At 35.2% G+C, this 27,359-nt stretch overlaps 1 protein-coding gene across 8 annotated transcripts in view; it reads left to right on the forward strand.

The window, feature by feature from the left end:
- The first annotated feature begins 236 nt into the window (after positions 1-236).
- Positions 237-27,359, forward strand: part of LOC111510663 (no mechanoreceptor potential C) — a 53,354-nt gene continuing 26,231 nt past the window's right edge. For 7 of the 8 annotated variants that reach the window (XM_074173229.1, XM_074173230.1, XM_074173228.1 and 4 more), the window contains exons 1-11: positions 237-404; positions 456-627; positions 11,245-11,420; positions 12,071-12,169; positions 12,224-12,317; positions 15,493-15,701; positions 18,002-18,410; positions 18,553-19,568; positions 19,622-19,787; positions 21,338-21,575; positions 23,939-24,278. In XM_074173229.1, the coding sequence (XP_074029330.1) occupies positions 237-404; positions 456-627; positions 11,245-11,420; positions 12,071-12,169; positions 12,224-12,317; positions 15,493-15,701; positions 18,002-18,410; positions 18,553-19,568; positions 19,622-19,787; positions 21,338-21,575; positions 23,939-24,278 (3,087 nt within the window). Of the gene's footprint in view, positions 405-455; positions 628-11,244; positions 11,421-12,070; positions 12,170-12,223; positions 12,318-15,492; positions 15,702-18,001; positions 18,411-18,552; positions 19,569-19,621; positions 19,788-21,337; positions 21,576-23,938; positions 24,290-27,359 lie in introns of all 8 variants that reach the window. The other variant, XM_074173233.1, reaches the window with a different exon arrangement.

The raw sequence follows: 27,359 nt of genomic DNA on the forward strand, positions 1-27,359 counted from the left end.
TTTTAGGAAAGTCCCTTCAAAAAAATTTCAACATTGTTTTTTCGCAACCACCCTACTCAAGATTCTAAACATTAAGATCTTGAACAGGTTCAGCTTCTTCTACTGCAAGCGACTGGTTTTCGAGTCAGAAAATAATAAATACTATAATATGCATCGACAGTCCCAAGTTATACTCCTATATTCCAAAAAAGATTCAAATCCAATCCAAATTTCAAAGTGAACCTGTTTTTTACCTTATGATATTTCAGAGGGGAAAAATTCCTCTACTTCTCGCAGTGGAGGCAGGTAACCAGTCTATGTGCAGAGAACTTTTGAGCGCACAGACGGCGGAACAACTGAAGGCGCAATCTGCCAATGGAGACACGGCACTCCACTTGGCTGTTAGACGGAAAGATATCGATATGGTAAAACATTTTTCCTTCAAACAACTAGCATTGCTAAACTCTTGTCTGCAGGTTAGGATTCTCGTTGATTACGGAACCAGTGTTGATATTCGCAACGGGGAGGGACAGACACCCCTCCACGTAGCGGCAGCTGAAGGCGACGAGGTCCTGGTGAAATATTTTTATGGTGTGAGAGCTTCTGCCAGCATCACGGATAATCAAGATCGAACTCCGATGCATTTAGGTATGTGGAATATGATTGAATATTTCTATTACACCTGTTGTGTAACGTTTATTCCACTTGTAGACACTGGTGAAACTGATAGAGGTGAACTTGTAATGATCTCACTTTTTTGACAAAATGGAAACGATCAAATACTCTGGGAATAACTCCTGGAGTATTGCAACTTTGCGAAGAGCTTTGAGATGTCTGTGTATAATTAATTACTTCCGCAGGTCAAATCATGTATTTCAGATGGTCAACACAGTTTCCTAAAAAAGTCATGACGTCAATGGTCAACTTGACGTAATATGCACACTTCAATGAAATGAATGAAAACACTTTTGTCTAATTTCCATTAGTTATTTTATTTTTATGACCGGTTCGGGTTTTATCCCGTAATTAATTAAAACCGGGGCACCAACTATAAAGATTCAACACTGGGGATTATAGAAATTACCGGAGTTGCCAAACTTATAAATTCAAGAGTGGAGACCTACATAAATCCAGTTGCTCGTTTAGGGTTATTAATTTGGGGTTTTTAATGGATTTATTCATCTCCATGACTTCCAACAAATTCGTTTTCTTCCCTTTACTATATGTGTGTTGAATTTTGAGATTATCCTGAGAATTATCCTGAGATTATACTGATTTCTGCACATGTTCATACATTGTTCATACAGTGTGTTAGCAAAGTCTTACGTCAAAATTTCTACCAGTTTGGCCTGTATATACTGCGGAGCATTCCTCACACTCTATTATATACATACCTGATTTTTTCATTCTAAGTATGTTGTTTGGGTTTTGCATTGAACAAAATTCTGTCTGAATTATTATTACTTGTGAAAGCTGTTGTTATTTTGTATTTAGGGAAGTAATTTTGAATTACCTTTGTGAATACAAAACTACTTTTTTAAATACAAAATAACAACAGATTTTATAAGTAATAATAATTCAGGCAGATTTATCTTCAATGAGATAGAATGAAAAAATGAGGTATATATAGAATAGAGTGCTGGAATGCTCTACAGTATATACAGGCCAAAAAAATCTACAATGTATGAATATCTCCAAGAATCAAGACATAAGATTAATGAAGATAATCTCAAAATCCTACACACATATAATAAAGGGAAGAAATTAAATTTGTTGGAAGCCATGGAAATTAATAAATCAACTCGATTTATGTAGGTCTCCTCTCATGAGTTTATAAGTTTGACAACCCCGGTAATTTCCATAATACCCATTGTTGAATCTTTATACTTGGCACCCCTGTTCATTCAATTACCTCCCCATCCAGCTCACCTACAAACTCCCTACTTCAAGTTTTCAGATTTCGAATGTATTATTTAGTATTTATAGTTGCTAAAGGGATATAACCCGTAACCGGTCGTGAACATAAAATAACTAGTGGAAATTAGACGAAACTGTTCTCATCCATATCATTAAAGTGATCATGAATTTGCATAAAATAAACAAGTCATCAATAACACAGATTTCGCGAAGGTCTTCGATATATTCAATATTTACATTATATTCGAAAAATCAACCAATACCGGTCAAAATTCGTCTCTCATTCAATTGCCTCATTCAGATGTAAATTGTAGAACCAGTATATTTCTTCATAACGGATTTGCCTCAATACCGTAGGTATATCTCAAGATCCGGAGTACCGCAAGGGTCTAACTAGGATTTTCCTAATATTTGATAAAAAATCTCACATCTGAGTTTTCATTTGGACGACCTGAAGATCTTACTATGAGAGTTGTGTATATCTACAATCTCAACTAATCAATATAGAAAATTGGTGTCAATAAAATGAACAGAGTACATAACACAACGTAACATTGCGAAAAATTTGGCAAACTTGCTTGGTTGTCTTTATGTCCTAGCTGGCAGTTTATATAATTTTTTTGTATACGTGTTTTATATCTTATATTAGTTCGAAAGTAAACGTTTACACAAGCGCAAGATGATGTCAGTTTTCATTTGGCAGTTTGAAATTAATCCCTCCCTTTCCCGGTGAACTTTGTATTCGAAAATATATGGTTTCTTTGGTACGCTTGCAGATAAAGCAAACTATTTCTAAGAAGCAGCTGAATTCATTTTTCAGATAATATCCATTGGTTGTTCACATTATAAGGTTGTGAATAATGTGAAAGGAGCAAAGGAGTGGTTGAAGTGAGTTTTTGTGACATGTTTATAGTAATAAATTGTTTCTTTTCCATACAAATTTTGAACACCATATTCATACACAATGATCAAAATTTCCACCATATCTTGTATAAATTTTCTAAGACATACCTAAATATGATTGAGGTTATTTTAAATGTATACAACGCCGGAAATTAGGATTGATCGCTCCAAAATAAATATATAAATGAAACGTCATTATGATTCTGTCCTTCATTTTCAAAATCAAAATCAGATGTTATTTCAAAGTATACATAAAAAAATGTTTACCGGGTTATATACTCTTTTATGTATATCCGTGTCGAAGGCTTTTCTAGATGTTTTATGCCAATTTCGAGAAAATCTGGATCACAGATGAACAGTTTTGAAATGCTCATTATCTGTAGTTTCGAGTAAATTATGAAGGAACCAAATAATTTTTTTTCATATCTCATATTTCTAGTACCGAAAAATCAGGTATCACCTCTAAAATAATAAGTTCTCACGTAGGATATGTACCTATAAATCACAGAAATCATTCAGTTCAGTCATTTTTCACGTCTTTCTCCTACTGAATCTTTCTCCTCAAATGTTCCGGAATCCATACCAATGTTTTGGTGCGCGACGAACTATAAAATGTTTCAACTTTGGATCAACTCAAACGGTATGAGACAATCGGCCTTCCTATTCGATGGATCAGGTGTTTCTAAGTAGAAAATGTGAAGCCAAGTATTTTCATATGTTATAACTCCAACATTACGGGGTCTCTTCAAAAAATAAGGTGAATGTTCAAATTAAGCGTGCTACGTATATTCGATTAGCGATTTTTTTTCATGTTTCAGTTTCAGCTGTTTAGCATGTTCAGTTTGTTGGAGAAAGATATAAAATTCAAAAGTGTTGCGTGTTCGACAATTTTCTGGTATCGAAAATTCTATAAAAAAATTGCATAAAATTTTATGTGAAAATAGGAATCAAATGCTCAAAAAACACTTGAAATGTTGGCAGTGGTATACGGTGATTGTACTCTGAATCAGAAAAATATTTACAAGTGGTACAAGCTTGTCACAGAAGGTTGAGAAGATGTAAATGACGACATCCCTTTGAACGCCTCAGCACATCAATAACCGATGAAAATGTTGAAAAATTTATTTATTTGGTTCACCCCATGGTTGTAAGGGGTGGAAAACGCAATACCTAAAATTTATTTCCAATGTAACTTTTTGTCTTATCATTTGTTTACCATTTAAAAATTTATTTCCGATAGCCCGTTTCATTCTGAACAAAAAATGTTTCTTGGGTTTTTTGACCAAAATGAACCAATTCGCGGCAAAAAATCATTTTAGGAACAACTACACAGATACATCCTCATAAATGCGAAAATACGAAACTAATCTATCTAGTAGGTCGCTATTAGCGATAGTGACAATTAAATTGGTATGACGCTGTCAGTTTGTGAATTTTCGAAATTGAATTATTACTAATTGTGTGTTGTTGTTCTGTTCTTAATTGGTTACTTTAATAATTCACTTGTTATTAAAATGGCATACACAAATGAGGAAATGGCTGATATGCATTACGTTTACGGTCTGTCGCAGGGGAATGGGTTAGAAGCTTCTAGAAGATATACTGAAATGTATCCTCAACGGCAGCATCCTTCACATAGAATATTTGCACTTCATCAACGATTACGAGAATATGGTTTATTCGACAAGAAAATGCAGGATTGTGGTCGCCATCGAGAAGTACGAATAACACAGCTTGAGGAAGCAGTACTTAATTTGATTGAAGATCAACCTACTACCAGTACTAGAAAGATTGCAGCTAAATGTTGATCATATGACGGTATTTCGAATTTTAAAGGAAAAACTCTTAACTCTTATACCCTTAGCATCTGCAACGAGTACAGGCACTGTTGCCGCGAGACTTTCCGAACCGTCTTGAATTTTGCAATTGGATGCTGGAAATGATTAGAAGAAATTGTGACTTTCTGAAGGCGATAGATTTCACAGACGAATGTAGTTTTTCTCGGGACAAGATTATTAATTTTCATAATTACCACATATGGGCTGATGAAAACCCTCACGCTATTGTCGAAACTAACCATCAGAACAGTTTTCTCCTAACGTGTGGCTCGGAGTTATTGGGGATGATTTAATTGGGCCTCATTTTCTACCTCCTCGAATAAATGGTGAGGCATACGTTAAATTTTTAAGATAAGTGCATCCAGTACTGCTAGAGGAAGTTCCTTTGGGCGTCAGAAGGGATATGCTGGAGGAAGTTCCTTTAGGCGTCAGAAGGGATATGTTTTTTATACATGATGGGGCTACCGCCCATTTCAGTCAGGTAGCACGTCAGCATTTAACTGAAACATATGCAAATCAGTGGATAGGTCGAGGAGGACAACAGAACTAGCCCGCTCAATCCCTGGATCTCAATCCTCTCGATTTCTCCATTTGGGGCCATTTACAGCATTTGGTTCATCGTACTCCTGTTCGCGATGTAGAGGACTTAATAAATCGCATCATCGATGCGTGCAGGGTAATCAGAGAGACTCCAGGAATATTTGAGCGAATACGGCTCAATAGCCGACGTCTAGACGCTTGCGTAATGTCTGAAGGTAGATATATTGATCATTTACTATGATTTCTACATGTTGTGTGTTTTGTTATCAATAAATTAGTTTTGTTTATTACCCTTCAATCGTTTAATGCAGGTACTGACTACAAAATAACAATAAATCCAGTTCGCATTTATGACGATGTATCTCTGTACTCTGTTCGTAAAATAATTTTTTGCTGCGAACTGGTTTATTTTGGGCAAAAAACCCAAGGGACATTTTACAAATAATAAGACAAAAAGTTACATTGGAAATAAATTTTAGGGGTTGCGTTTTCCACCCCTTACAACCATAGGGTAAACCAAATGAATTTCTGGCTAAGTGTCTTTTTGGTAGTACAAAACGTCAGGTTAATTTCAATATTGTAACTTTTTCAGTGCTTGTGAAAAAAATTGTTATACAAATTTTATGTACCCCCTTTAAGGGGCTGTATCTTAACAAGGGATGCTCCAATGGAGTTCCTTTATATAAAAAATCCTATCTTTTTTTCGATGAGGAATCACCTCCTTATATGTTTTACACCTATTCAGTCACACCCTATATATGATTACAAAAAGGCAGCAACGTAGAATTCTGAAATATGCAACATTGCCTACCTACCTACTGAGTTTTAGTTCAACATTATCAACAATAATAGCAAAACAAAAATAATTGTTCCCATTTTCAGTGAAAGTTTTGCACACAAATGTGGAAGAATAATCTTTATTATTTCGAAATGATTAATGTGATTTTCATTACATCATTTCTGAAAGTTCTGGTCATTCGTAATCGAATCGCATGCAAAACTCAGATGAACTTTGAAGGCTATTGTTGTTCGTAACGAGCAGTTCGACCATGAAATTTTCTTTAATTTCACTTCGAAGAATATATGGTACTCGAAATTTCTTATCGTTGAGAATGAAATGTATTGTTCGCATGCTTTGCGGTAACTATAGTAGTTAGGTAATGAGTATTCATTTACTTTTAAATCAGTCAGGGTAGTGGTCCTCAACTTATCAAAGCAAACTATGATTCTATCTGATTGTAACAACTGCGGACGCAAAAACATTACACTAGTACAGCACAACAGATAGATCTTTGTGGGTTGCTCGTGGTCAGTGAAGCCGCTATAGCCGACGTTGGTTATAAGGCCTTAAAGCTGGGCGCAACTTTCTATCAGGCTCAGGGAACTTCTACTGCTCTACTGCTTCTATTCACTCAAATAGTTTGAAAGGAAAGAGGAAAGAAATTCTACTCTTTTGCTTTCAATAACAACAACAATCTACCTTATACTAATTATGAAATAAACAACAAAAGTAAAGGCCAACGAACAAAGGCTCACTCAGCTGTTAGGATGATCAGGCAGCCAATACCTTCATTTACCCAATTCATCGAACCAGCTTCTTGTTCGTTCATCTCTCACCACGATATTCGAAAATTCGTTGACGAAGGCGATCCATTCTCTATCGATACCATTCACGCCTCATTATCTACCCGCCCACTTCTATTTCTCCCTTCCATTTTCTCCAGCCAACTATATCTTACACTGACGTAGAAAAATAAATGGACTCAGTTATTTACCTCATTAAATGCAGCCGGTGAATGGGAGCATTCTAAGATCACGATGTGGATATGGACGTTGCCATATTGAATCAGTGATAATTCTTTAATATCACCAATGCTGTGCGGAACTTCAAAGCTAACAAATTACATTCAACAGCATGAAATTATGACCTCTATCATGAGGTTAAAATAGACATCAAACATTTCAGAACCTAAACTAGTGCCACATTCACTTCGAAAATATTTGTCATTACCATATAAATCGGCACAGTTTGTTACAAGTGAACTCGTGGCAACACTGTCAAATTTGTCGTTTGGAAGCCTACTACCTGCCTTGCAGTGATGCCAATTTGCCAGTAATTACTGCATTTGCAAGTAATCCGATTATTCAGAAACTAAAATGCACTAATAATGATATGCAAGGAATTTGTAAGGACTTTCGATATTCTGCAAGGATTTTGGATATCTCTCTTTATATTGATATATTTAGTGAGAGAGGGAGAGAGGGAAAGAGAAACAGTTGATTGAATAGAATAATTACATCGGCGACAGGTTGGTATGCATTTTGTACAATTCCCATTGGCAACACTGCTGCCTTGTTCTTTTTCCTCTTTTTTTATCTATCAATGTTCAACAGTTTTTTAAAAGAACAGACTTTTTAGAGTAATTATATTTATTTCGAATACAATGAAGTTTTCCTGTAATTGATATCGGAAATATCTATAATCTCTAACAATAATTGATGAATAGATCTCTGAAGTTTTCATAAGTATATAACATTTTGCATATTTTCGTTTACATTGCCCATATTGAATTTATTGCGTGCGCCACTGTCGTTGGAGGATATGTCACAGTCTATCGCAAGATTCCTCCTTCCCCGTAACCCGCTCGCGACCGAACCGAGCGGCTTCAAAACATTCTGTGTTGAAGGTATTGGTTTGCCGAGTCCATTTATTTTTCTACGTCCATGATCTCTTATTCTAGGAGATAATCTTCTTTGCAATTTCAGGCTATCAGTTACAGCGTTTTTTGTTACTATTCCGATCGCATTTCCATTTTCCATTTCATTCAGGGGTCGAACCGGGTCCGAAATTTTCGGAAGACTCCGATATTTCGGTAAAGGTCCGAAATTATCGTATATTTTTGACATCATCCGAAAATTCCGAAAATCTACTCGGCGTAAATGTTTACCATGTGCTTATTGAATTTCGTAACATTACCAATAATCATTTATCAACTGGGTATGTTTGTTGAATGGCCTGGAATAATAGTTTTTATACAGGGTGTCCCTGGACTTCCTCTTTTCCTCTCGGGAATGTATAGATGGGGTCAAAATATCACCAGTACTTCATATAACTTTTTTTCCTAAAATCCTTCGTTACCAAGTAACGGGCCCTCGAAGTTACAAAATGAAAAATGTTTTTCTTTGATAACTTTTCAAGTGAATATTCAAAATCATCCAAATTTTGGTAATTGACTAAACAAATGAATTCCTTCGATGAGCTTTCATGCAGGAGTCAGTTGTTTTGCTACAAAGTCAGGAACGGACTACCCCCGATGGTCCACACCCCAAAACTTTGAAATGACAGATATTTTTCAATATTTTTCAACAAATTAAGGTTACTTGGACAATTTTATGAATAAAAGTACTCGTGTGGAAAGTCGATCGGAGCAACGAGTCTTGATAAAAATGTAGTTTCACTCGACGACATCAAACCCGCTCGTCCACCATTATTTGAAATGAATAATTATCAAAGCAGAAATAATAATGATAACGTTAATTCAACAACATTTATCCTGAGATGTCTACCATTATTCGAAAATATTAGTTTTTAAGGAAAATGGAAATGATAGGTAAAATGTTCATAACGAATTTTTATAATGCAAACACGTTTAACTAACGAAACTCAAGAGCCTCAAGAGCAAACAGAAATGAAAAATCCGCTACAGAAACTGCTCGATATGACCACCTTCTCTCTCTATACATTTTCTTAGTCTGCGAAGACACCCTCTCTTTACTTGAAATAGCATTCCAGGGTCGTTTCGTATGGCTTCACAATGTAATGTTATTCTATTCAACAATGCATCTCTTGTGTGAATAGGTGTAGCGTAAACAAGGCTTTTTAGATGCCCCCACAGAAAGAAATCCAATGGATTTAAATCCGGAGACCGCGATGGCCATGAATATGGCCCACCTCTACCAATCCATCTATTGTGGAAAATATGGTTCAGATGGTCACGCACAATCAAACTAAAATGAGGAGGAACGCCATCATGCATAAACCACATATCTCTTCGGGTTTGCAATGGAACATGTTCCAAAAGTCCATTCAAATCGTTCTGAATGAACTCCAAATAACGTTCTCCATTCAATCGGTCCTGTAGAACGAATGGTCCTATAAGATGGTTTCCTATGATACCAGCCCAAACATTCACGTTGAATTTCCGTTGGTGTTTGGTTTGCAATATCCCATGGGGATTTTCTTCGGCCCATATATGGAGATTATGAGAGTTGATAACTCCATCTCTACTGAAACCTGCTTCATCAGTGAATAAAACTCGATTAATAAAAGTCATATCCTCTCTTTGCCTATCCATGAACCAATTGGTATATTCCAGTCGTGCTGGAAAATCTTGAGGTGTCATGGCATGTACCTTCTGGATGTGAAATGGGTGGAGCAGTTGTTCCCTAATTATTCTATGAATAGTGGACTTGGATGTATGGAACTGTTCTGATAGATTTCTGATGCTCATTGAAAGATCATCAGCGACGGCTTCCAAAATATTTTCCTCCAATACAACGGTACGTACAGTCCTAGGAGCGCCCTCACCACCTCGTTTTGGCAAAACTGTACCTACAATAATATCGAAATAAAACAACGTGCTCAAATTAATTATCAATTATTACATACCTGTCTCCCTCAAGCTGCGATCGACACGCTCGAATGTTTCTCTTGACGGTACCGTTCGATTGGGAAAATGCTCGGAATACAGACGACGAGCTTCTGCAGCATTACAAAATGCTCGTCCATAAAATACATGCATATCTGCATATTCATTGAATGTAAACTGTTCGGCCATATCAAAAAAATTCAAAATATCCTATAGAATATTGACAATACAATGATAGTCATATGACAACGCACCACTCAACAAAACAAAATCGCATTCCACTTTCTCATTTTTTATCAAAACCTTCTAAAAGGTTTTTTTTGTCAACATCTGTGAAAGAAATATTATTCCCTGGATATTTTTCACCTGATCATGTGCAGCCGTTTTTGTAGTTCATTCGTTTGCTTTTTATCAGTATAGTAAATATTTCTTCCGATGTGCGTTTTTTCAGCTAAATTTAGATTCGTGTCAAAGAATTTCTCCCATAAAATTATAATTATCAGTGAAACTCCTCAACAGTTTAGCTGTGAAGAAGAATTTGAAACATTCGAATGTTGAGTTTCATGAGATTCAGATAACTGATCAATACGAAACGTGATTATTCCACACGTATTATGTACATACAAAATATGGAATGAATTCGATATTTCATAGTAGAGTAGCTTGTTAGTTTAAAAACACCACGAATCTACAGAACTTGATATTTCTTTTGAAAAAATATCTGCTATCACAATTGTGACTTAAACTTCCATATAGGTACTGTACTTTTTGTTTACGACTTCATTTTAGCATACTTTGTATTATTCCTGTTATAAATGTTGTTGAATTAACGTTATCATTATTATTTCTGCTTTGATAATTATTCATTTCAAATAATGGTGGACGAGCGGGTTTGATGTCGTCGAGTAGAACTACATTTTTATCAAGACTCGTTGCTCCGATCGACTTTCCACACGAGTACTTTTATTCATAAAATTGTCCAAGTAACCTTATTTTGTTGAAAAATATTGAAAAATATCTGTCATTTCAAAGTTTTGGGGTGTGGACCATCGGGGGTAGTCCGTTCCTGACTTTGTAGCAAAACAACTGACTCCTGCATGAAAGCTCATCGACGGAATTCATTTGTTTAGTCAATTACCAAAATTTGGATGATTTTGAATATTCACTTGAAAAGTTATCAAAGAAAAACATTTTTCATTTTGTAACTTCGAGGGCCCGTAACTTGGTTACGAAGACTTTTAGGAAAAAAAGTTACATGAAGTACTGGTGATATTTTGACCCCATCTATACATTCCGAGAGGAAAAGAGGAAGTCCAGGGACACCCTGTATTTCCCGCCAAATATCGTGGCTCTAGTGCAAGAAACTTTACTTTGTAATGACCTGTGATATAATATACTTCTTTCTTCCTTTCGTGCAGCTGCCGAAAATGGACACGCCAATATTATTGAACTCCTTGCGGATAAGTTCAAAGCCAGCATACTTGAAAGAACCAAGGATGGATCAACGTTGATGCACATAGCGTCTTTGAATGGTCATGCAGATTGTGCAACGATGCTCTTCAAGAAGGGAGTTTACCTTCATATGCCGAATAAGGTGAGAAGGTTAAAATAGGAGAAAGTTGACTATTTTAGAGATTATTTGAATGACGTTTTAAAATTGGAGACATTAGTAGTTCGGAAGGCATTCGAAAAGAAGAGAAGTTTGTCAAATCCTTTTTGAATTTTTCCGGCGTTTTTCTTTAATATATTGAAGAACAAATCACACTTTCTCAATGCCACTTTTCAAGATAGCGTTTACATATTTCAAATCCGCCGTTGAGTCTTCGGATAACCATCACCAGTTTTATTTTTGGATCGAAAAAAAAAGGATCAACCGACTTTGTGTCTTTGACAGTTTCCAATTTTTCCTTTTTATTTTGGACAAATATTTTGTACTTTGGAGAAATTTAATCTAGCAATATTCGAATAGTTATACGCTGATATTTTCATCACAATTTGTCGCATAACATTATTTTCTTCAAATTTTGCATTGCACCTGCCTAGTATGCGTTATACGTTTTATGTATCTTAATTTACATGTACTGAATATGCATCACTATGCGGAATAGATAATAAGAAGGATAAACGCTAAAACTTTATGCTTTCTTTCATCTTTCCTTCCACTCGACCCATAACTCCATTTTTAAATTCGTATTTCCACGAACCGTAATTACCATGAAAAGTTTTATCTTCAATATCTTTCAGGATGGAGCCAGAAGCATTCATACTGCCGCAAGGTATGGTCACGTTGGAATAATCAATACACTGCTGCAAAAAGGTGAAAAAGTTGACGTAACAACAAATGTAAGCTTAGCACGATTTCTTTGGTAAGAAATCAATGTCTTATTTTCATTCCAGGATAATTATACTGCCCTTCACATAGCCGTGGAATCATGCAAACCAGCTGTTGTTGAAACTCTTCTAGGGTATGGAGCTGATGTTCATGTTAGAGGTATCTAAAATCTACTGAAACTTTGTTATAGATTATATAAGGTATCTGATGTTACACAGGATTTTTCAGTTATTTTAATAATAACAATTTGTATGAGTATGAGTCCGCATGGCTTTGGTTTTTGGGATGCAGGGTGTCGAAGATTTATTTTAATATTACTGTCAAATACCACACTGAATTTTTTTACCAACGGAAAGTCGACAACTTTTAAGTTACATGAGAATGGATGGAAAAGTTTTCTTTAAGATTTGCGTACGACTTGATATAACTATACCAAGTTTTACAAGAAAAGGAAAAGATCAGAGACTGTGAAACGGTTGAAGAAATTTATTTTTAGTGGGGCACTTCAGGATATTTAATCACATTCAGAAATATAGGGTGTTTATAACACCTTATAGAGTATTGATTTTTGAGGATAAGGATTCAATATCGAAGCCAAGAAAACCTTCATCAACCCAAGTTACGATATTAGATCCTCTTCTATTTGTTTAATCATACTGCAGTTGCAGTATGATTAAACAAAATCTTCCCACACAGGTACTTTTCTTAAATCTGCCTAATAAAATATCTCCATTTCTCTAGTAAGAATGTTAGTCCATTCTTCCAAATATTCACGACTTGTTTTATAAAATTCTGTAGCTGTTATTTTTCACAAAATCTTCATAAATATCATCTTTCAGTTTTATGAATAAATTACGAACCGTAAATGGAAGAAACTGATTGGTTCCTTTCTGAATCAAATCCTGAATGAGTTGATTGATTCCTTTTGCAGCGTCAATATCCGATACAGTTTGACCTTCAACCTTCAAAACAGCTTGGCGAGAACTTGCTGACTGAACGTGTAAAAAACAAAGCCATAATTCAAAAATATTTTCATTGATTTGGGAAAAATAATTTTTAAACGGCTGGTACATTTTCAAAACTCTCTTCAAAGCAGGCATCAGCGCAAGCCAGCGAGATTTGCTGTAGCCGAGCATTTTGTTGATGTTCTATTTCAGCTTCAGCGCAAAATTCCTCTAGAGCTTCAACTCCAACCGTATAAATATAAAAAATTTCAATATATTTTCAAAATAATGCTTTCGTAATCTAAAGGTAGGCCGTCTGCAGCAGATTTTACAGCATTGTGAATTATTTGGGCTCTACATCCGATACCTATCAACGGTTTTTTTAGAGATGATTTTAGAAAACGGGACACTTTTACGTCCCAGATCATTATTTGGAGACAATGGGACAGATGGTCGAATAAAGGGACAGTTCCGTTTAAAATGGGACGTCTGGTCACTTTGAGTGTGATAACCAATCAGATATACAGTTTTGCGCTGATAGCACTTTCATAACATACCTAACAGAGCCAGAGAAGTATCCAAAGCAAGTGGTTTGATTTCAATTTTTCAATATTGATGAAATCAATTATTCATATTGCATTCACCAATAACTGTTTTTTGCTCCAAAATACAAATTAAAATTATCTTTGAAATTTACGAAAAATATAATCATATTCAGGAATAATCGACTACGAATATTGCATTTGCTTTTGTTCACTCTTGATATCAAAAATTCTCAAAAAAATTTTAGGAATTCTTTTTCTCCTGCATGATACAGTCAGATTTGAACTGGGTATTTTCGTAACGGAAGTGTTAATAAAAGATCTTTGATAAGAGTCCGACTTTTGTTTCAGAAGAGTGAAAAATTGATATTTGGTATTTGTACTGTAAATTTTAACTCATTTATATAACACTAGGCACAAACACGAAAAAACCATAAAAATAATATATGGATTAGGTTGAAAAAATCATCAAAATATTTATTTTTCCTCATAATTATGACATTATTCGAAATGAGATAAAAGCAACTAATTCATTTTCTTAATCCATAGCAAAATCAACTTTGGAGTTACTTCGAAACCATTATTTTTTTCCGAATATCAAATTGACTACCCAGCAAACAATTAAATGGTGCCGTACAGAATGTCGTTGTCACCCGGTATATATATTTGTGTTCAGGTGTGTGTATTTCGTTGATATGTACGAGGTCTGTTGAAAAAATTCGATTTTTTCAAAAAATATCAATTTATTCATCAATTTCCATGTTGTCCCCATGTTGTTCAAAATATTTCCCCTCAGATATGATACACTTGCACCAGCATTTTTTTCAATCCTGTAAGCAGTTCTGATATGCACTTTTTGGTATCTCCTTGAGCTCACTCGCAGCGATTCGGATTTTATCTCCCCAAACGTCGCAAAACGCCGTCCTTTTATGTATCCCTTCAATCTAGGGAACAGGAAAAATTCGCAGGGTGCCAAATCTGGTGAATACGGTGGCTGAGGCATGAATAAGGTTTTGTTTTTGTCAATAAAAATTACAAATAAGCAATAACGAGTGAGCAGGTGCATTATCATAATGCAAAAGCCATGAATTGTTTTTTTTTGCAATAACAGCGCATTATTTCAGAATAATCCTCGTCGACCGCACAACGATGTTGCAATAACTCACTACGACACGGTAATCGAAGAAAACTGTGAGCAAAACCTTGACATTTGATCGGACTTGACGTGTTTTTTGGTCTTGGCTCTCCTGGGCTCTTCCATTGGAACAATTAGACTTTGGTTTCGATATCTCACGCTTCATGCCCAAAATTTCAGAAAAAATTGCATGGCATGATGCAAATTCTATGATCCATTTTTGTCGATGGCAAAGCACTTCTAACTTTTATGTCTCTCACCAACAAACATGTTGAACAGCTGAAACTGTGAACATATGTTTGAAACGAGTGCACCAACATAAGAAATAAAAAATTGCTAATCGAATGTATGTATTTCGCGAAATGTCAACATTCACCTTATCTTTTGAACAGACCTTTGTGTGTGTATATATTCCTTCACACCATATATTTATAAAAAATGTCCCTCTGCCACTACCAGTTTTTCTAATTCGTTGAATGAATATTTCAATTTTTGTATATGGAATAAATTGTGGAAACCTTCAAAAATGTTTGAATAAATTTGATTGAATTATTGAAATCAGTGTGTTTGACTTTTGTATGTCAGGAATGCGATACGAACTGTGATACTCGTTGTTTCTGGTAGATCAAGGAATGTTATTGATAAAATTGAAAAATGAAAATATTCAGACCAAATATTTGAAAACGACTAAATGACTTCACATATGTCTTCAGGTGGAAAGTTGAAAGAAACAGCCCTGCACATAGCTGCAAGAGTTAAAGATGGCGAGAAATGTGCGCTGATGTTACTCAAATCAGGTGCTGGTCCAAACTTAGCAACGTACGATGGACAAACGCCTGTTCATGTAGCTGCAAGGTACGGTAATTTACAAACACTCCTGCTACTACTAGAAGATGGTGGGGATCCTCAATTCAAGAATAAGGTGAGAGAAATGTATTTTCAATAGCAAAACAAACACGCAAGCAGACATAGTCTGTTTGAAGGTGACTGACAATGTTTCATGATGAATTTCACTAATTCGGACTTCCATTGTCTACTATATAGAGATGGTTCCGTGGGTCATCTCCCACGGAACCAGTGAAGCGGAAAATGGAAAGCAGGGATAAGTGAAAGTACTCGAATGACCTATAAATAGTCATATCTCGGAGGAATCAGTCCAGTCATCACCCGAAGACGATTGTAGATACTAACAATTGAAACGTCGTGAACTAACGTGACTTGGAATCTCTATACTTTTTATTTTTATTTTCTTTTTGTCATTCCTTCATTTTTATTCTGTTTTTATTTATTCAATTGTTATATTTTTACTTGTAGTTTATTTTACTATTATTTCATTTCAGGTTTATTTTGCTCAATATAATTGTTATTTTCAGCTATTCATTTTTAATTATTCCTTTTTAGTTGTTTCAGGGATTTCAAATCATTTTATATAGTAGACAATGGAAGTTCGAACTAGTGAAATTCAGACATAGTCTGTGTTGAATGTTGTAAATTTGGACTTTTGTTGCCTTAAAATACGGGGCAGAAAAAATCAGATAGATGATAGAAAAACTTGAACATAAAAAAGAATGGACAACAAAAAGTTCCGATACATTTCTGTTAAATGCTTTCTTGTTCAGTATTTCTTCTTCAAACTTTTTTTCTTTCCTGTGGATGTTATGATGATCAGTTGCTTAAAGTATCTGAGTTGAAAACTCTGGCAATGGGTCTATGGTAGTTTTCTCCACCAATTAGTGTTTGAACGTCATTGGAAGTTATAAGGCTCTGCAGTTGATTGAGCTTAGGTTGTTGAAGCTCTCTGCTAACAGCTTCGAACTGCGCTAAGGCTGGAGTGTCTATGTAGAGTAGCTGAGGGTATTTATGAATGTCCCTCCAGAAATAGTTCACCTGATCAGCAGTTGGTGCGTTATCCAGGCTCTTGGCCTAAGCGAGAAGGTTTCTCGCGGAACTTAAGGTTATCCGCGATACTTCTCGCTCAGTTCACTAGTGACTTTTTCCATCCACTAGCATTCGCATCCTATCCAGGCAGTGCTGTTTGGTGGTCAGCTTACAAAAAATATTTATAAAGTTGTCTCAAATGTAGTATTACTTTCTTTCAATCGATAAGGTGTGATCTGTATCTGTAGAGTAGGGAGGGTAAGTGTAAAACCACAGCACTTAGGCCACATGTGACCTATTAAACATCCTCCCGAGGAGTTGTCCTCCTAGGTCATCGTCCATCTTGTCCTTTCCAGGAAGGTGGATATATCTCCTTTATATCGGCAGGTGTAGGCCAGGACTCCACGAACACACACTCTCTTATCGACGATAACTCCGGGCACTCGCATAGATCATGCCTGACAGTATCATCTTCCTGTTCACACATCCTGCATAGAAAAGTATGTCCACTAGCCTCATATTATGGAGGTGTTTTCTTATTTGACAGTGGCCAGTTAGAAATCCTACTGTTAAGCGTAGATTTTTCCTGGTCATCGCCAGATATTTCTTCGGCGCCAGCTTGCCAGGGTCGCCCAGGGTGATCATGGCAAGATTGCATTTGTCGACAAATAGAATTACATTACTGATTCTGATTTCTCAATCATGCATTTTTTCATCAGCAACCTTCTCCACTTTCAGTTGTACCTATTTTCTACGTATTAGCAGAACTTTAGGAATGTACGGTCCATAGTGGCAGAATTCGATCCATGTTCTCATCATTTGAAGTATATTTCCTGTTAACATTTCTATGAAGCTGCTGATCAGTGCCATTATATCCAATTATTTTCATCATGTTTAAATCCATCGGAAGAATTACTTGTTTGCTTGGCAAATCATACATCAAAAAAGTAAAAAAACTATCGAATATCAGAATTGATGAGCACTGAGGCAACAAGCAAGGCATTTTATAATGAAAAACATCTTCTTTGCGAGGATATCCGAAGTCACGTAAGAGTAAATGTGTTTTCATTCACTGGACTAGTGAAATCGAAATTCTAATTCTAATAGAATAAGACAGTTATCACCTCAAAATGATTATGGGTAAAATAATTGAAATATCTGTAACAACGCTGAAATCACTAAATTATAATGATGTGAATAATTTTATTTCTTACTACCACGATACGATAAAATACTTTCACTTTTTCCCCAATCCAATATAATTTCTAGATAATAAATTTCAATTCTGGCATTGGAATTATAAACTTCTCAAATTCACTAAAAAAATCATTTTATTCATTCCAGAAAGGTGAAACGCCGCTCCATCTTGCTAGCAGGGACTGCAGACCAGATGTTGTGCAACATTTAATCAACTACATAAAAGATCACAAAGGTGAAAACAAAGCAGCTGCATATGTGAACGAAGTCAACGACAACGACGAAACTGCCCTACACTATGTGTGCGCGGTTCCGAAGGATGAGGTGGAAATGCCCAACTCCGATAGAGAAGTAGTTAAACTTTTGTTAGAAAATGGGGCAGACGTCAAGTTGCAAACGAAACAACACGAATCCGCTTTCCATTATGTAGCTTTGGCAGGCAACAACGATGTGCTGATGGAAATGATTTCTCACATGTCACCAACCGATTCTCAGAAAGCTCTTAATAGACAGAACGCTATCGGCTGGACACCTCTGCTGATAGCGTCACGAAAAGGTAATTAAACAGTTGTTCAACAACTATACGAGTTATTTTTTGCGGTGAGTATTTATGAACGTTTCGCACGAATTCAACCCCCAAATGTTTTGAATGTCCCAATTTTCCCCTAAGCGGTGTGATAAGTCTCGATTCGTTCTAGGTCATATTGATCTGGTTAACAATCTCCTTGGGAATCATGCGAGGGTGGATGTTTTCGACTTGGAAGGTCGGTCTGCCTTGCACTTGGCAGCTGAACAGGGATATCTGCAAGTGTGCGACAGTCTCCTCTCCCACAAAGCCTTTATCAACTCAAAGTCTAGAAACGGTCGAACTGCGTTACATTTAGCAGCTATGAATGGGTACATTCACTTAGTCCAATTCTTGATTAAAGACCACAATGCTGTTATAGACATTTTAACGCTGAAGAAGCAAACTCCCCTGCACTTAGCTGCAGCTGCTGGACAAATAGAAGTTTGCAAGCTATTGCTTGATCTCGGCGCTGACATAGACGCTACAGATGAAGACGGTCAGAAACCTATTCATGATGCCTGCCAAAATAATCATTCCGAAGTTGCCAAATTATTCTTACAACAGCACCCTAGTCTTGTAATGGCTACAACTAAAGATGGGAATACCTGCGCCCACATAGCTGCAGCGAAGGGTAGTGTCACTGTGATAGAAGAACTGATGAAATTTGATAGACAAGGTGTGATATCTTCAAGAAATAAACTCACAGACGCTACCCCACTGCAGATTGCTGCAGAAGGAGGACATGCCGAAGTCGTAAAAGCCTTAGTCAGAGCTGGTGCTAATATAACAGATGAAAATAGGGCAGGCTTCACCGCAGTACATCTGGCTGCCCAGTACGGACACATGCAAGTACTTGAAGTTTTGCGGTCTTCCAATTCTCTTCGCATTATTAGTAAGAAACTTGGAGTGACTCCTCTTCACGTTGCTGCTTATTTCGGCCAAGCTGATACGGTGCGAGAACTGTTAACTCACGTCCCTGGAACAGTTAAATCCGACCCACCAAATGGAGCGTCGTTAGTGCCTACTTTAGGAAATGAATCTGGTATGACACCGCTCCATCTAGCTTCCTTCTCTGGGAATGAAAATGTTGTGAGGTTATTGTTGAATTCTGCTGGTGTACAAGTTGACGCTGCAACCCACGAAAATGTAAGAGATATTCAATAACGTTATTCAGTATATATGTATTCAATTTTTAACAGGGTTATAACTCAATGCACTTGGCCTGCTATGGAGGACATAGTACTGTGGTTGGCTTACTGTTGAGCAGATCCGCGGAGCTTCTCCAGAGTCATGACAAACATGGCAAAACAGGGTTGCACATAGCGGCACAACATGGGCATTACCAAATGGTGGAGGTTTTATTAGGTGAGTAAATAACTTCTTCGATTGACGACTTGTTTATTTTGTGGAAATTCATGTTCACTGAGGATACACTACAAAAGAGAAAGGAAAGAGAAAGGAAAGAGATCTGGTATATACCGAATAGAATGTGGTGAATGCCCTGCCATATATACAGGCCAAACTGGGAGAAATTTTGATACAAGGTACCACGAACATGTCATTTCGGATAAAAAATCATTAATGTACGAACATCTTCAAAATTCGAAACATAAAATAGATAAAGATAATTTAAAGATCCTACATACATGCGAAAAAGGGAAAATGATGAATCTGTTGGAATCTATGGAAATAAACAGGTCAAAGAAAGATCCCAATTCTATTGTCCTCAACGAACAACTTGAATTAAACAATAGTCCTCTCCTGAACCTATAGTCCAGATCCCAAAACCTACATTATATTGAAAGCTTTGTTATGTTCATGGATTTTACAGGTATATGAAACGCAGGTACCGGATATCAGGTATATCAGATATATCAGGTATATCAAATCATTTATGCTAGAATAATATAGGTATAAATTACTCGGATTTAAATGTAATCAGTTAGTTTTGAAAATGGTATAATAGCCGAAACCGGTCAACAATAAAGAAATATAGTGGAAAATAGACAAAAGTGTGTTTTTGTAGTGTATCCTCAGTGAGTAAATAACGCTCTCAAAAGTTTTGCACTTCAACTGAAAGAAGCGTAGTTCATTTATTGAATTCCTATTGACAACTTTCACATGAACTTTGAATTACATAAAAAATATACTTCGATTTGAACAGAATTTCATTAGTTGGCATTGAATCGAATAACATGAATGTCTGTTATCTTCAAAACTTTGAAGTACACCATTGAGGATGATAGTGTTTCATGTAAGTGAAATTTTATATAGAAAAGAGTTACTTTCGTATTATTCAATATTCACATAAATGAAGATATTCAGAAATGATTTTTTTATGTAATTTATGTAATTAATGTAATTAATAGTTTTTCGAAAGGGCTTCTAGTTTGTATCCGAAAGTAACTTCTGTGTATGATCTAAACATCTTTGTATAAAATTTATTTTGATCTTTATTGCTTTTTTCCTTCCTTCAAAAGTTTCCCACATTTTTGTATGAAGATGGAGAAGTAGAATGCCCAAAAGCTATTTTGCCAAAAACTAACCTCTTCTGAAAAATATAACACTTACACTTTATTTATGATTGTTTCAATAGGTCGTCGAATTAGTATTGGCAATCAATTTTTGCAATTTTATCTCAAACAGAAAATACCTACAACCCTTAAATTAGAACTGAAAACACAAACGAACACATAAAATAGTCACCATAAATTTGACGAATTGTAGTCGATTTCAAGCCCAAAATGTATCCTGTACATGTAACATATAACTGATGTATTTTTCTGGGATAATCCACAGCGAGCTGTGCAAAGTTAACGGTCTGAATTTCTAATAAGGAATTCTATATTCAGCCCAGGGTCAATTGTGAGGGCAGTGGGTATAGATGAAAGATAAACAAAAGTTCTTTATTCCAGGTCAAGGTGCTGAAATCAATGCTCCGGATAAAAATGGTTGGACTCCTCTACATTGTGCCGCAAGGGCAGGTTGTTTCGAAGTGGTAAAATTGTTAGTTGAGTCTGGTGCATCACCGAAATCCGAAACAAATCTTGGTGCTGCACCGATATGGTTTGCTGCGTCTGAAGGACACCATGCTGTGTTGGAATATCTGATGACGAAAGAGCACGATACGTATGCTTTGATGGAAGATCGTAGGTATGATTGTCATCGTTCCACTCTGGAATCTCCTTGATTGATGCACAGAAAAAAAATTGTTCAAATAAATTTTAATTCGGTTAAAGAGATTTTTCATTACGATATAGCGAAATAAACCTATTATTTGGAGCGAAACGACCGATTCTCTGATTTCAAAATGAATATTTATTGGAGTTAAAAAATATCAGTTCAAATGTTTCAATTTATTAGTTTCAGTCTGTTATTTTGATTGATTTGAAATTTGAATCATATATTTATTTGAATTAAATAATTTATTGAATGTACTAAACGTGAAATGATATTTTTATTCTAGAATATCGAGTTAATAATATAATTTATCGAAATTAGATTGAACGAATATTCATTTGAACTGAAGATATATAATAATTGAGAGAAAACACCGTTCATTTGAATTGAGTTCGATTTCGAATAAATAATTATTTGATTTCTTTATATCGCCCAAAATGAATGCAAATATTGATTATTCAAACGAAGTTCTTATGAAATTATTTATTATACACGGACAGTGTGATCAAATCATTGCCAGAACTTGTAGAAAATTCAACCAAATGTATCCTGAATTAACACCAATCAACGAGGGGAAGTTTGTAAGATTACAAAATAATTTCCTTAACTATGGCTCCCTGTTAAAAGCGCTTTCAACATTACCAAAACCTGTTACAAATGAGGACAATACTGTTAACGTTTTGGCATATTTTTATGCATATCTGAAAGCTTCCATTCGCAGTGCAGAAAAAGATTTAGGTGTATCACATGCTTCGGTACAACGAATTTTGAAAAATCACGGAATGCATCCGTATAAATTTACCTAAAAGCAGAAGACTTCAAACGTAGAATGCATTTTTGTGAATCCCTTTTGATTCATACACAGGAAGATCGGGAATTTTTGTCAAAAATAATTTGGAGCGATGAATCAAAATTTCCGAGGGATAGTATCCTCAATAGAAGGAATAAACATTTTTGGGCTGATCATAATCCTCATGTCACAAAAGAAATGGGTTTTCAAGAAAAATTTAACCTGAATATTTTCTGTATTCTGAAGAACAATAAAATAGCTTTTTTATTTATGGAGACACACTGAATGCAGAGATATATCTCCAAATATTAAGGACGACTGTAACCGATTTTCTTGAAAATTTACCTTTAGAGGAATATAGGAATTCGTGGTTTCAACTGGACGGAGCGCCAGCTCATTCCACCCAGGAAGTTTCCAGGAAACTTGACGAACTCTTCGACGATCGTTGGTTTAGGCGTTTAGGGCCGTGGGATTGGCCACCGAGGTCACCCGATCTCACGCCACTTGACTTTTTTTATGGGGTGTTTTAAAAGAAAGGGTATACAGTACTCCAGTGCCTACCAAAGACGAATTGCGACGCCGAATAGTGCGGAGTATTGAAGATCTGGATCCCCAGGAAATTGAAAAAGCAACCACAAGTCGCGTACAAAAAACATTTTAAAGTGTTCAGAATGTAATGGACAACATTTTCAGCATTTATTGTGAAAATGTGATATTTTGTTTACAATTTTGTTATTTTGAATCATCCTAGAAATGACTGATTTTTGGTACAGTTGTTCCCTGGAAACTTTGAGCCATAGTTAAGGAAATTATTTTGTAACCTTACAAACTTCCTCTCGTTCATTGGTGTTAATTCAGGATACATTTGGTTGAATCGTCAAGAAAACTTGACGATTTAGGTATAGGGACATGATATATCATCTTGAAGCATTTTTCACCATCTTTCAATTTACCGAGTAATATACAGGGGGTTTGAGGATATATATATATATATATATATATATATATATATATATATATATATATATATATATATATATACATATTTTACTATTAATGTAAGTTACAAAAAGGATTTGAAGCTCTATAACTACTATTTTATTATTTGCGAGCGCTTTCGACAGCTGGTCGTGCTGTCATCCTCTAGGCCCTACTCTATCTGCAGATAATTAAATAAAAGTTATAGAGCTTCAAATCCTTTCTGTAACTCACATTAATAGTAAAATACTGAAAATAAAGGAAAATTAGTTGCATCATTCAATATATATATATATATATATATATATATATATATATATATATATATATATATATATATATATATATATATATATATAGATGATGACCTAGATGATGACAGTACTGGTCGTGCTGTCATCATCTAGGCTCAAAAGTTTGAGTAGAGTCGATTTAATTTCATAGAAATATTGGAATAATTGTAGGAAAAAATTTTCTCCTCTTCTTAGTTCACTCTGTTTAATCTGTTCTACAACATCCATTCATCTAAATCCACCTTATATTTTTTCATTGATCTTACTTCTTTCAGATTCGTATACAACCTCATGGTGTGCTCTAAAAACCACGACAACAAACCACTCAAGGAATTCATCCTTGTCTCCCCTGCTCCCGTGGACACAGCTGCAAAATTATCGAATATACTGATTGTGTTATCGAACAAAGAAAAGGAGAGAGCAAAAGATTTGATAGCAGCTGGAAAATTCTGCGAAGGAATGGCCACCGAATTGCTAGCTCTGGCTGCTGGGGCAGATTCTGCTGGCAAAATCCTCACTGCGACTGATAGAAGAAATATTGAGTTTCTGGATGTTTTGATAGAAAATGAACAGAAGGAAGTAATCGCGCACACAGTTGTTCAACGATATCTCCAGGTAAAGAATAGGTAAATTGTTTCCAATACCAGTGAGAAAAGGTATAACACAAAAACAAATTTTTGTTTTTTTCGAGTTAACACAAATTGTTTATGAGTCTAGAATTCAATGATATTGTGAGCAATCTAATTCGGAGTAAATGTATCAATTGGAACTTTCTCGAAGTCACCTTCATTAATATCATAGAAAAATTTATCAATTTCATTTTTGCACTTGTAATCAAATCTTATCATTGCTTTTTCATTCTGAGATATTTTTTGAAATCATTCGAGTTTGACAAAACTTTCTTCATTCCTAGACAACAAATTTTCAAATCAAGATGAATACATCCGGACTGAATTACCGGATTCACTTTCCAGTATTTCTTCAAATGAACAATATTCTAAGCACATAATCTACTTGGAAAAAGACAAATTGGTCCTTCATCAAAATAAGAAATTTGAATTATAGTCTGTCAGCCGGTTGTGTAAGCAAAGTCCGTTTTTGTTTTTGTGACGAGCATACTGTTGATGACAAATAGAGCTAGAATCTCTATCATAGAATATATTCCAAACCACTGCTGTTTCCAAACACCAGACCTTAAATATTCTTCTCGGCGCACGTTTCGCCAACCAAGTGGGCGTTTTCAAAAGATAAAGTAACTGGTTTCTCAAATCAAATCAAATTTCATTAAATCCGTTTTCCTATTATACAATGGATTGGACGTGTCTAGTGAGGTGTAAAACCCACACACTCACTACAAAAAAAGTTTCTCTTAAAGTACTAGTTTACAGGTTAGGTTGACAAAACAGAATATATACACATACATACATGGACACTCTACACTGGTGAGGATATAACCCTAATATTACTCAATGACACATAAAAATAAGTATACAAGACATGTTGATATAAATATAAAAAATCATAAAGCACAATAAACCTTATAAACTCAGTTAACTTTGCTAAAAAGAAAATGATTGATTCGTTAAAATTTTCTTTAACCTACTTTTGAAAAGTCCGTACCTACGTGTTACTATTTTTTGTATTATCAGGAAGTCTGTTGAAGTAAGACGCTCCAATCATCAGAGGTGATTTTTTGTGAAAAGTGTGGTTCGATTTTTTTTGAAACAAGTCGTTTTTATGCCAGAAATTTTTGGCAGTTTATTTCGGTTTCGGTAGATATGGCTCAGTAATTTATATAAGTAAATAGAAGTGACAGTAAGAATTTTTTGATTTTTGTATACATCGCGACATGAGGTTTGATAGGGTAAGTCAAAAATTAACCGCAATATTCTTTTTTGTAATACAAACCCCTTTGATTATCACGCCCTTGCCCCCATATTATGATACTATAGGAAATCGCAGAGTAAGCATATGATTAATAGACACTCAATAAAGTATCCCTATCTAGCATAGTTTTCAAAACAGTCAATAGATAGAAACACTGGTTGATTTTTTTACAGACACTACTAATTTGTGCCTCCCAGGATAGATTACAGTCGAATATGATTCCGAGAAATTTTGCGGACTTCGATGTACTGATTAAAGTGTTATTTAATAATATTAAGCAATGTGATGGTAATTTTTGAGCTGTATGGTATTCAATGCAAACTGTTTTCGAAACATTCAACATTAATCTATTACAATGGTACAATAGCACAATCTTTGAATTGGTTTAGTGTTCTGGTAAGTTTTTCTGAAAGTGCGAGTTTTGAGTGATCTGATATTATTGTGCATGTGTCGTCTGCATACATGAGACGACACATGCCTCAGTTAGATATTTAAGAAGGTCGTTAATAAATATGAGAAAAATTAATGGACCAAGGACACTGCCTTGAGGGGTTCCAAGATCCATATCAAATTCATTTGAAAAAACATCATCAATTTCCACTATAATCTTTCAATTTTCGAAGAAAGAGAAAAACCAATGTTTTGAGTTTACTCAGCCACACTCGATTCAGTGGAGAACCATTTCTGAAACCGTGTTGATTGTTTGTTATTAAATTGAACGAACTCAGATACGCTTCCATTCTTCGAGCAACCACTTTTTCAGTTATATTAGAGAAAATACTGAGTAAAGCAATTGGTCGGTAGTTTTCAACATTAATAGAATCACCCTTTTTGTACAATAAAATAACAGAGGCTATTTTCAGACTTGAAGGGAACTTACCTTGCATAGTCGACAAATTTATAGTATAAGCGAGTATTGGAAATATGATATATTTGCATTGTTTTACTACTGATGCAGGTATTTCATCCAAACCTATAGATTTTTTGTTTGGTAATGATTCAATAATTTCATTAACGTCATTGACATTCACAGGTCTGAAAAACATAGTTTGTATTACAGGGTCACTTTTGGTGCAGCGAATACTTATATTATTGTCAAAAAAGTATAACAATTTTTCATGAATTGCCGTAGATAAATATTGCCCAAAACCAGTAGCTTTTTCGGTAGTATCAGTTATTACTTTATTTCCATGATTAATTTCAGTAATTTGGAGATTTTTTTGTTTACCGGTGGTATTGTTGACTATGAACCAAGCCGTTCTGTTTTTATCATTCGACTTTTCAATGATGTTTTTATATTGTTTTTTTTTCTTGGATTCTATGTGTTTATTTTATATCTAACGCTAGTTGCACACACACCGATTTTGGACGGCCAGTATAAAATCGGCCGATATTTTATTGGTAGCGAGTGCTTGCACACTCACCGGATTTTTATCAGTCAAACAATCAGTTGCTTTGTTGTCATGACACAAGGTTATTGAATAAGGGAGAATCCTAAACGAGTTTTAAATAATTCAATCTCAATTGAATGTTTCGACTGTTAACTTAGAATATTTGACAAAATTTTATTGTTAAATTCTTTTATTTAACAAAATCTTGTTATTCTGTTTCTTAGAAAAATATTTTCTGAAGAGGCCGGACCCTACGAAACTTCTTAAATAAACACATTGTTTGAAAAGTCAACCTTTTTGCTAGTAAGAACCAAATCACCATCACAATAAAATAGAATTCTCCTAACATCAAAGTTCAACTTTCTAAATTCTATTAATGTCCAACATGTTCAATAAGCCATGCATGATGTATGATTGT

The sequence above is a fragment of the Leptinotarsa decemlineata genome, unplaced genomic scaffold (assembly GCF_025532065.1).
Source record: "Leptinotarsa decemlineata unplaced genomic scaffold, Ldec_3_MD MMD2_tig00000218_RagTag_RagTag, whole genome shotgun sequence".
In the NCBI taxonomy this organism is placed as follows: Eukaryota; Metazoa; Arthropoda; class Insecta; order Coleoptera; family Chrysomelidae; genus Leptinotarsa; species Leptinotarsa decemlineata.